This window comes from Mirounga angustirostris, unplaced genomic scaffold (genome assembly GCF_029215605.1).
Source record: "Mirounga angustirostris isolate CCGP_5_RB_7025 unplaced genomic scaffold, mMirAng1.0.hap1 SCAF_17, whole genome shotgun sequence".
In the NCBI taxonomy this organism is placed as follows: domain Eukaryota; kingdom Metazoa; phylum Chordata; class Mammalia; order Carnivora; family Phocidae; genus Mirounga; species Mirounga angustirostris.
Window position 1 is genome coordinate 43,555,545 of NW_026991725.1, and position 10,771 is coordinate 43,566,315.

Below are 10,771 nucleotides of genomic sequence, written 5' to 3' on the forward strand. Positions count from 1 at the left end.
TGATGACTGCCACTCCTGCCTGCTCGTTTACAGGACAAGGTTCAGTGCAAGAAGAGCAGTGGGCAGGGCGAGCTGGCGTCTGCTGTGGCCCACAAGGTGGCCCAGCTGAAGCCGAAGGTCAAGAGCAAGGGGCTGCCTGCTGGCCTCAGCCCCTTCAGGCGGAAGGAGCCCGCTCCGGGGGGACGCATCCGGAAGAAGCTGTCCCGAGCCAAGGGCACCAAGGTGCCGGGGGCAGCCCGGCACGCACAGCCGGAGGACGGTGGCGCCAGCAGGGAGACGCCCAAGTTCCCGGGCCAGGCAGCGGTGGCCGCAGTGCAGGAGGCAGGCAAGTGGTTGGTGTGAGTGCCCCAGCCAGGACCTCAGCTGCGGTCCCTCGGGGTCTGGGGGAGAGGGCCGACGGGCTGAGACGGCCATCAGAGCCAGGTCAGGGCTCCTGGAGGGCGCCAGACCCACTGCAGCCGCTGGGGAAGGAGCCCCCGCCCCACGGCTGAGCCCAGTGGCTCTCTGCAGGGCCACGGGGAAAGGGGCCCCTGGACACATCCTGAAAGGGGGGCTAAAAATAGCCCTTCTGCCCGCTGTAGGCTGCTTTCCTGCAGTGTCCGGCCGGCCTGACCTGGAGGGTTATCTGGCCCCCAGCAAACCCACATGTCTAGAAACAGGCGCCTGGGAAAATAGATGCTTCCTCCCCGCCAGGCCTTGCCCACCCCCACCAAGTTCTCGCCTGAGAAACAACAAAGGGAGGGGAAGAGGAAGCAGGAAGCAGGAGGGCAGTAAGGGGAAGGGGCTGTCCTGGGGAGGGGGATCCCCAGGCCCGAAGGCGGACGCCCCACTGCCCAGGGCACAAGAAAGGAAAATAGGCAAGGAGAGGAAGATCAGAGAGGGGCCCCTCCCCTCCCCATCCTGGATGCTTGGCCCAGGTGCCTGACCCCTAAAGTAGCCCCAAGGGCAACAGTGACGGGCCCCCCCACAGCTCCCCAACATACCACGTGTGCACGGACGATCGGCTCCCCCAGCCCCACCCCAGCATGGTGCTCCTCCAGCACCAAGTCATCTGGACCCTCTGCCTCCCCCAGGCAGTGGCTATGACAGTGAGAACTGCGAAAGGTTCTTGGGGACAGAGGCACCCCCCAAGGAGCCCGGGCTGGTGCTGCATGCGGGGGCCAGCGTGGCCATGCTGGGGCCCTCCCCCTCTTCCGTGGTCAAGATGGAGGCCAACCAGAAGGCCAAGAAGAAGAAGGAGAGGCAGGGCTTGCTAGGTAACCCGAAGGCAAGGGTGGGCCAGGGGTCAGCCAGCTGGTGGGGGTCCCAGCATCGGGGACCCCTGTGACAGCCGCCTTCCCCCCACAGGGGCCTGCCGCCTGTCCAGCCCAGAGAGCGAGGTCAAGGTCAAGAGGCGCACGGTGAAGGCCAAGGTGGGCACCAAGCTGGAGCGGGCCCCAGGGCGCAGGCCCCCAGGCGCACCAGGCAAAAAGAAAGCCAAGGGCAAGGCCAAAGGCAGCCTGCGGGCAGACCCGGGGGCCACCCCCAGCAGGGACACCCTCTTCAGCCCCACCCGGGCCTTCACCTGCCGTGAGGAGGGCAGCAAGCTGGCCAGCGAGCGTCTCAAAAGAGCCACACGCAAGAGCACGATCCTCCAGCCGGGACTGCGGGTGAGGGTCAGCGGGCGCTGTGGGCTCCTGGGCACCCTGATGGAGCCCTCTTGGGCTCGGCGGGTGGGCACCAGATGCCAAAGGAGCCCTCACCCCACCCTCTCTCCCTGCTCATTATGGCCTCCCCCGGGTCAGTGCACACCACACCCCTGGACTCACACTTGGGTCACACTCAGGGTCAGCGTGCACCACACCCCTGGACTCACCCCCAGACTCACTCGGGGTCAGCGTGCACCACACCCTGGGCTGGCTGTGAGCTGGGAGGCTGGTGCCGCCCTGACCTCGGTTCCTTCCCACCCACCCCTAACAGCGGAAGAACGGGGCCCTGTCCATCGCCCTGTCACCACGCAATGCCAAGGCCATCCTGGGGAAGGGCAGGAAGGTGGGCAAGGTGAAAAGCAAGGCTGTCGGCAAGCAGGTAGCGTCCCTACCCCCCGGGCGCCCGGCCAGGGCGCAGACCTCTCCCACCCCCACCTCCAGAGGGAGTTGACCCCTCTGGCCCCCCAGGGCAAGGGCCGGGCCGTGAGTCGGCTGCTGGAGAGCTTTGCTGTGGAGGACGATTTTGCGTTCGACGACAACGGCAGCTTTGAGGAAGAGGAGGAAGAAGAGGAGGAGCCCAGAGCGGCCAGCCGGCCTCTGAGCGCCCAGCAGAGCGCAGCCCTGGGTGAGCGGCCCTGGGCGTGGCCCTGGGTGCCCGGGGGCGGGGCCGGGGCGGGGCCGGCGCTGACGCCCTGTCCCCTCAGCGCGCTCGTGCACCATCCACAAGGAGGACCTGCAGGACGGGCTGCCCGTGCTCATTCCCAAGGAGGACAGTCTGCTGTACGCGGGCAGCGTCAGGACCCTGCAGCCCCCCGACATGTGAGGCCCGGGCCGAGGCGGGGGGCGGGGGGCGGGGGGCGGGGGCGGCCGGGACACCAGGGCCCTCATGCTCCGCCTTGCCCCCCAGCTACAGCATTGTCATTGAGGGGGAGAGAGGCAACCGGCAGAGGATCTACTCTCTGGAGCAGCTGCTGCAGGAGGCCGTGAGTGCAGGGGCGCCCGTGTGGCCCGCCGCCCTGGGCATCCCTCCGCCCCGCCTGCCCACTCACGGCCCGCCTCCTGTCCCTGCCGGTCCCGCAGGTTCTGGATGTCCGGCCGCAGTCCAGCCGCTACCTCCCACCAGGCACGAGGGTCTGCGCCTACTGGAGCCAGAAGTCCCGTTGTCTGTATCCAGGCAACGTGGTCCGAGGTGAGCCCCGCTCCCGTCGAGGCCGCCTGCAGCCCCCTCGGGCAAAGCTGCAGGTGGGAGGGCCCCCCGCAGACAGAGCCGGCAATGGGGCCAGCTCCCTGGGCACCGGGAGAAGACAAGGGGGTGCACGGGGTGGGGACGGTGTGGGCGGCTCTGGCCGTCCACGTGGCCCGGCAGGGAAGGGGCCCAGAGCCCCAGCGCTGGGACTCGTGAACTGGTAACGTGGGGCCCCCTGGGGTGAATCCTCCTGACTGCCCCCCAGGCAGGGGGTGAGTGGGGGGGAGCCTGGGGGGAGGCCAGGGCCCCGAGTCCCTGTGTGTGGGCCCCAGGGTGGGGGTGACGGACGGCGGACGTGGGGCAGCTGTTCCAGCCGAGCCGCAGGAGGCGGAGGGGGAGGCTGTCCATTTCCCCAGCGGCTGTGGCAGCTCCGAGGTCGGACGTGATCGGGGGCAGAGTTGTCTCGATGTCATTTGTGAGGCGCCAGGAGCCCATCCCGTCGTCCTCCTGTCCCGGCCACCTGGCGGTCGCGGAGAACCGCACAAACCCAGAGAGGGGGCCCGGTGCTCAGGTGAGCCTCATCCCCAGGTACCTGCAGCGACGAGGAGGAGGACCTGGACTCTGTGGTCGTGGAGTTTGATGACGGCGACACCGGCCATATCGCCATCTCCAACATCAGGCTGCTGCCTCCGGACTTCAAAATCCAGTGTGAGCCCCGGGGCCAGGTGGGGAGGGCGGGGAGCCCCGGGGCCCCCCAGGCCTGGAGGCAGGCTGGGCCTCCCCGGGCTGCAGTGCTGAGGCCGCGCGTCCACTCTGCAGGCACCGAGCCCTCGCCCGCCCTGCTGGTGTCCAGCAGCTGCCGGAGGACCAAGAAAGCTTCCTTCGAGGCCCCCCCGCCCGGCGAGGCCCCCGCCCCCAGCCTGTCCCCCAAAGCGCACGACGGCCCTGAAGCCTCGAAGGCCCCCGGGAAGAAGTCCGTCAGCAAAGACAAAGCCGGTACTCACGGGAGTGCGGAGGACACCGGTGGGGGAGCCCCTCGGGGTGGGGGGCCCCAGGCGGGGCAGGTGGGGCCTCTGACTCCACCTGGCCTCCCCCTAGGCAAAGCGGAGCTCCTCACCTCAGGTGCCAAGCCCCCCGCGGGGGCCTCAGACCACCTCCTGGGCCGCCGGGGCAGCCCGCTGCTGAGCTGGTCGGCGGTGGCGCAGACGAAGCGGAAGGCGGCGGCGGCGGGCGGCAAGGGGCCGGCCGCGCTGCAGAACCTCTTCCAGCTCAACGGCAGCACCAAGAAGCTGCGGGCCCGCGAGGCGCTCTTCCCCGTGCATAGCATGGCGGCGCCCGTGTTCGGCAACGGCTTCCGCGCCGACTCCTTCAGCAGCCTGGCCAGCGCCTACGCCCCCTTCGTCGGCGGGGCCGGGCCGGGCCTGCCCGGGGGCGCCCACAGGCTGCTGCGGGCCAAGAAGGCCGAGCGCGCAGAGGCCGAGAAGGGAGCGCGGCGGCGGGCGGGCGGCGAGTTCCTGGTCAAGCTGGACCACGAGGGCGTGACCTCCCCCAAGAACAAGAACTGCAAGGCGCTGCTCTTGGGCGACAAGGACCCCGGGCCCAAGCTGGGGCGGCCCCTGCCCAGCCCCAGCTACGCGCACCCGGCCCTCGTGGGCAAGGACAGGAAGGGGCGGGCGCCCATGCACCCCCTGCCCATGGGGCTGGCGCTGCGCAAGTTCGCGGGCCAGGCCGAGTTCCCACTGCCCTGCGACAGCGACTGCCCCAGCTCCTACTCGGACGATGAGGAGGACGGGCCCGGGCTGGCCCCCGGCGCGCCCTCCCGCTTCCTCGCCCGCCTGTCCGTGTCGTCCTCCTCCTCAGGCTCCTCCACCTCGTCGTCCTCGGGCTCGCTGTCCACCTCCAGCCTCTGCACCTCGGACGACGAGGGCTCTTCCTACAGCTCGGATGACGAGGACCCCGCCTTGCTGCTGCAGACCTGCCTCTCCCACCCGGTGCCCGCCCTCCTGGCCCAGCCCGAGGCCTTGCGCTCCAAGGCCGGCGGGCCCCACGCGCACGCCCAGCGCTGCTTCCTGTCCAGGGCCGCGGGGGCCGGCGGGGGCGCGGGCTCGGGCCCCAGTGGCAGCAAGTCCAAGCTCAAGCGCAAGGAGGCTCTGAGCTTCTCCAAAGCCAAAGAGCTCCCGCGGAGGCAGCGGCTCCCCTCCGTGGAAAACCGGCCAAAGATCTCAGCCTTCCTGCCCGCCCGGCAGCTCTGGAAGTGGTCGGGGAACCCCACGCAGGTAGGTGCGCCCGCCTCCCGGCCGGAGCCCCTGCTGCCCGCAAGCCGGCCTGCTCCCTCTCCCTCTTCTTGCTTTAGGTTTTTCTATTTCATTTCAACTAAAAAAAAAAAGTAAACTTTGGGAAGGACGGAAGCTCCCGCCTGCCGAGGCCAGGCAGATCGCCGCGGCCGCCGCGTCCCCTCCGAGGCCTCCACCTGTGCGGGGCCGCGGGGCGGGTACCCGGGGTTTGTCTCCCGTGTGGTGGCAGCACATCTTTCCGTGACCGTGCACACGGCGGCGGCTCGGGGGTGGGGGGGCTGCGGGGGGCGCTGCCCGCTGCGCTCCGGGGACGGACACGCAGCTGTTCGCGGCTCTCTGCCCCCGGGAGCCACACCGCGCTGGACAGCTCGTGGCTGCTTCCCCTCCCAACCTCCAGGTCCCACGTTCCTTCTCGGTGGTGACGTTGAGGTCGCGACCCAGCGTGCAGGGCAGGTGCTGGTGTGGCCCCCCTCCCGCACTGGGGCACCCTGTCCAGCCCGCACGCTTGCACATGAGAGGTGCCATCTGTCCCTCCTCCGTCCCTCCGTCCCTCCCTCTGTGTCATTCCCTCTCCTGCACCTCCTGGCTGCCGCCTGCCCCCAAGACCCCCGGGCCCCTCATTGCCCTCTGCCTCTGGCTGTCTCCCTTGCAGAGGCGGGGCATGAAGGGGAAAGCCAGGAAGCTGTTCTACAAGGCCATCGTCCGGGGCAAGGAGACGCTGCGCATCGGGGACTGTGCCGTCTTCCTGTCGGCTGGGCGGCCCAACCTGCCCTACATCGGCCGCATTGAGAGCATGTGGGAGTCATGGGGCAGCAATATGGTGGTGAAGGTCAAGTGGTTCTACCACCCGGAGGAGACCAAGCTGGGGAAGCGGCAGAGCGACGGGAAGGTGAGGGCTGAGGTAGCGTGGGTGGCGGGGGGCCTGCGGCCCGTGGGGGGCCTGGGACGGGGTGGGGGGACCTGGGGCAGGTGGGGGGAAGTGGGGGACCTGGGGCAGGTGGGGAGCCTGGGGCAGGTGGGGAGCCTGGGGGAGGTGGGGAGCCTGGGGGAGGTGGGAGACCTAGGGCAGGTGCGGGGACCTGGGGGAGGTGGGGGACCTGGGGAAAGTGGGGGTCTGGAGCAGGTGGGGGAAGTGGGGGAACTAGGGGTTGGGGGGCCTGGGGGAGGTGGGGGAAAGTGAGGGACCTGGGGCAGGTGGGGGACCTGGGGGAGGTGGGGAGCCTGGGGGAGGTGGGGGACCTAGGGCAGGTGCGGGGACCTGGGGGAGGTGGGGGACCTGGGGGAGGTGGGGGACCTAGGGCAGGTGCAGGGACCTGGGGGAGGTGGGAAGCCTGGGGGAGGTGGGGAACTGGGGGTGGTGGGGGAAAGTGGGGGGCCTGGGGCAGGTGGGGGACCTGGGGAAAGTGGGGGGTCTGGAGCAGGTGGGGGGAAGTGGGGGACCTAGGGCAGGTGCGGGGACCTGGGGGAGGTGGGGTGCCTGGGGGTGGTGGGGGAAGTGGGGGACCTGGGACGGGTGGGGGGAAGTGGGGGGCCTGGGGGAGGTGGGGAGCCTGGGGGAGGTGGGGGACCTAGGGCAGGTGCGGGGACCTGGGGGAGGTGGGGAGCCTGGAGCAGGTGGGGGACCTGAGGAAAGTGGGGGGTCTGGAGCAGGTGGGGGAAGTGGGGGAACTAGGGGTTGGGGGGCCTGGGGGAGGTGGGGGAAAGTGGGGGACCTGGGGCAAGTGGGGGGCCGTGGGGAGGTGGGGGCAGGACACCAGGGGTAGCAGGGACGGCAGCCAAAGCAAGATGAGTAGTCCCATCTGTGGAGGCCCCCTCCCCATCCCCCACACCTGGAGGCCCCGCAGCTGAGGGCTGAGGCGGTGGAGACAGGTCACCGGGTCCCTCCCCGGCTGCACCCCCATGGCTCCGTGTGAAAGCAGGGTGGTTTCACCGGCACCGAGACCGCCCATCCGCAGCAGCCCCGCCCTGCCCCCCAATGCACACCCACACAGAGAAGGCCTCCAGCACCCTGTCTGCTCTTCCGCGGGGAGAACCCGAGTTTGCAGATGGTGCAGAAAGGAGCATTTCTTGGACCCTGTCAGGCCCCGGGGGGTCCACGGTTCCAAGGCTGATCCAAGTGACCCTCCCAGAACGGAGAGGCCCGTCCCAGACTGGGTGGGGCTTCCCTGCCAAGGCCCCGGCCCAGCTCCCTGCTCCTGCCCCCCACCCCCCAGAATGCGCTGTACCAGTCCTGCCACGAGGACGAGAACGACGTGCAGACCATCTCCCACAAGTGCCAGGTGGTGGGGCGAGAGCAGTACGAGCAGATGACGCGGAGCCGGAAGTGCCAGGACCGGCGGGACCTCTACTACCTGGCGGGCACCTATGACCCCACCACGGGGCGCCTGGTGGCGGCCGACGGAGCGCCCATCCTGTGCTGAGCCTGGCCGAACCGAGGGAACAGCTGGGAGCCAGCATCGAGTCAGCAAATACGCAAACCCAGGCAGGCAAGGCGCAGGCTTCGCATTCCTTTCCCTGGGGAGCGGGCGCGCCTGGTGGGGGCGCCGGGCCGCTTCGGAGGGTCCTCCAGCCTCTGCCGCCTGGCCCCGCGCTCCGCGTCCCCATCGGCAGTTCCCGAGAGATTAGAATCCAAGCCATATTTTCCCTAGTACCTCCGACTGTCTCCCACCAGGGAAAGCAGAAATCAGGTGTGCTGTCTATTTATTTCTCTCTGTAAATACTGTATTTCTGCGGGAAGTTTTATGGAAAAAAATAGTGGAAAAGGATTTTTTCCCCACACGCGTGACGAGGGTGTATGTGCATGCGTGTGCGTGTGTGTGTGTGCGTGCGTGTGTGTGTGTAGGTTTCGTTCTGGGGGTTTTCGTTGGAAATGCACTGTTTTGCTCAGCCTAGCTGAGTTCTGACAGGGGCGTCTGTGGCAACAGAAGCAGCTGGGGGTGGGGGCGGTCACGGGGGGTGGACGGGACCCTCAGTCCCTGCGCTGATCGCGGAACCGCGTGAGATGGAGTCACACTGCTGTTTCTTCGCTTTTGATCCACCTACGAGGAAACAGGAAGGAGGAAACGTGTAGCCGGGGTGTGGGGCGGGGGAGGTCACGATGAGGGTCCCTGGGGAGAGAAGGGTTTCCAGAGGCTAAAATGAAAACCAGGATCAGCCGGTCCCCCCAGCCTGGGATTGTGACAGCCATACATGTATCTTACCTTGGTTTAAAACAAAACAAATATGAACAAATGTTTTAAAGTATCGATACGAAAAAGTGATGTTTTGATTTTATTTCCTGAATATTCCAAGGTATTTCTGATTTCCGTTGTGATGGCCAGTTTGCCCAGCCTCCACTCAGAGCAGGGAAGGGACCAGCCCCCACCAACTCACGTGGAGGTTCCGGGGCCTTTTCTGTGGCCACTGGGCAGGGCAGGTGGCCTGGCGGGCAGGCCAGTGCTTGGGGTGTGGGGCCAGCTCGGGTCCCTCCTGCCTGCCCGAACCCACACCTCAGGGGCTGTTCACCCTGCACCCAGACCCTCAGCACCACCCCGGGAGCCTCAGAGTATTTGTCACCCCCTCACTTCTCCTGTGGCAAGAGAGACAGGGCGAGCCAGACCCATGGCCCAGTGGCCCTTGTCCCAGAAACATGGAGGGCCATGTGTCCCCACGTGCCACCACACCCCCTGGGAGCCCCAGGAAAACCCCCAAGTTAGTCACTGTTCCTTAGGACGAGTTTTTGTGTGACCACAGACCTGCAGCCCAGGTCCCCGGGAAATGTGGGATGTCTGTGGGTGCCCGGAACCCCAACCTAGCCCCTCTCTGCCCTTCCTTTCCAGCCGGGAAACCACCCCGGCCCCACCTCCCGCTTCTGGCTCCATGGGAAGTACAGGGGCAGGGAGGGGGCCCCCTGCACCCCAGCTTACCTCTCCCACCCCGTTCTCCCCTTTGTCTCGGCACGAGTGCAATATTTCAGTCCTGGCGATCACCCGGGAGGCGGCGCCCGAGGGCCTGCTCGCGGCTGGACAAGCAGAGTGGAGAAGACGCGCCGGGTGCCAAGGCGCTGAGTGGGGACAGCCCAGCCACAAAAGTTAGAGCGTAAGGCTCTCTTCAAGCCCAGGCACTGAGCGAAGGAAAAGACCCTTCTCTTGGCCCTCGCACTGACTCTCTCCCCTCCGTCCCTCTACCCGTGCATGTGGGCGGTGTGGCCCGCCCTCTGACCGCGGTTAGACCTGGCGGAGCTCGGCTCTTGTAAATGTGTAAACTAAGAGGATGGTTGGATTTTTTTTTTCAATGTAAACACTAAAAACAAACAAACAAAAAAAAACACAAAGGTTTTATGAACAGCAAACTCTATGTAAAGGCATTTTAGTATTAAATTTTTTATTGATAACTTGCTTAAGAATAAATATATGAACTATTGTACAGGTGGTCAGTGGTCCGGAATCCTACTGTGCCTTGGTGTCCGTGTGCACGTCCGCGGCGACTCCCCGGAGGCCGTGGTGTCTTGGGGGGGTCTCAGCCAACGTGCCCGCCTCCGGGCCAGGCCTGCCACCCAAGTCAGCCAGAGGGGACCCCCTCAGGGCTCGGGGCCTCACATGCGTGAGGGGACTGTGCGACCAGAATGGGCTTGGGGTGGCTTTGGCCTTCAAGACCTCTCAAGATGAGGGTCCCTTTTTTTACACATCTCACCGGAGGTGAGTCAGACGTCCACGTGGCCAGGGCAGGTGCTCCTGGAGGAGAGGAGGGGAAGGTTAGCCCCCCGCAAGGCACAGGCACAAGGGGAGGGGAAGGTGGTCCCCAAAGTGCCAGCGAGGGGAGGGGCCTGGGCAGACCAGACGGCAAACACCCTCCTCAAGGAGAGCAGGAATTTATTCATTCAACAAACATCATCTCCGCTGATAGCCTGTGTAGGGGTAACAAACAACAATGCTCCAGATTGTTGATGGAGAGCTGAACCCCCAAGGCTGGAGGGTGTCAGGAAGCGGGTACATCAGGGGACTGGGAAGCCACCCCAACAAGCCCTTAGCTAGAGAGAGCCGTGCCCAGTGAGGCTGCAGGCCCGAGGTCTTTCCAGAACCCCACCACCTAGCCAGGGAGGAGGCACTCCGTTTTCCCTCCACCTCCAGGGTCCCTGGGGAGGGAGGTCCCAGCTGGGATTACAGACCCCAGGAAGGGGACTCAGATTGGGGCAGGTGTGCAGGGCAAGGTAAGTGTGGGGAGTGGGGCTGTGACAAACACGGACCCCGCCGTGGGCGTGTAAGGAACCGTGGGCTGTTCACACCTGTGCATATACACACACAACCCCCAACCCACCCTGGGGCTGCCCTCAGCCAGCTCTGCTGACACCCCACTGCCCTTTCTCATTTCCTCCGCGGGACCGACCTGGCCAGAGAGAGCAGAGGGGACAGGGCCCTGAGCACGGAGACAGGATGGAAGGGCAAGCAGCTCTTCCTGCAGCGGTTCTGAGCCCACCAAGTGGGATGATTAGAACGGGGTGCCTGAGCAGGAGGCCTGGGGCTGTGTACAGTCGGGGCACACGTCTGCTTTGAACGCACCCTGACTGAATAGTCTCAACGCCTGGATTCAGCCATGCCTGAAGGCGGAAAAACTTTGCCCTTGGA

General features: G+C 66.5%; 1 protein-coding gene across 6 annotated transcripts in view; it reads left to right on the top strand.

Moving 5' to 3' along the window:
• The window catches only part of BAHCC1 (BAH domain and coiled-coil containing 1), a 66,904-nt gene extending 57,332 nt beyond the window's left edge, over window positions 1-9,572 (top strand). For all 6 annotated transcript variants that reach the window (XM_064583099.1, XM_064583098.1, XM_064583101.1 and 3 more), the window contains 13 exons: window positions 34-329; window positions 1,078-1,256; window positions 1,348-1,649; window positions 1,960-2,067; window positions 2,157-2,313; window positions 2,393-2,507; window positions 2,596-2,671; window positions 2,769-2,877; window positions 3,463-3,582; window positions 3,694-3,870; window positions 3,973-5,150; window positions 5,821-6,057; window positions 7,382-9,572. In XM_064583099.1, the coding sequence (XP_064439169.1) occupies window positions 34-329; window positions 1,078-1,256; window positions 1,348-1,649; window positions 1,960-2,067; window positions 2,157-2,313; window positions 2,393-2,507; window positions 2,596-2,671; window positions 2,769-2,877; window positions 3,463-3,582; window positions 3,694-3,870; window positions 3,973-5,150; window positions 5,821-6,057; window positions 7,382-7,588 (3,261 nt within the window). In that variant the 3' untranslated portion in view covers window positions 7,589-9,572. The remainder of the gene's footprint in view (window positions 1-33; window positions 330-1,077; window positions 1,257-1,347; window positions 1,650-1,959; window positions 2,068-2,156; window positions 2,314-2,392; window positions 2,508-2,595; window positions 2,672-2,768; window positions 2,878-3,462; window positions 3,583-3,693; window positions 3,871-3,972; window positions 5,151-5,820; window positions 6,058-7,381) is intronic.
• The last annotated feature ends 1,199 nt before the right edge of the window (window positions 9,573-10,771 follow it).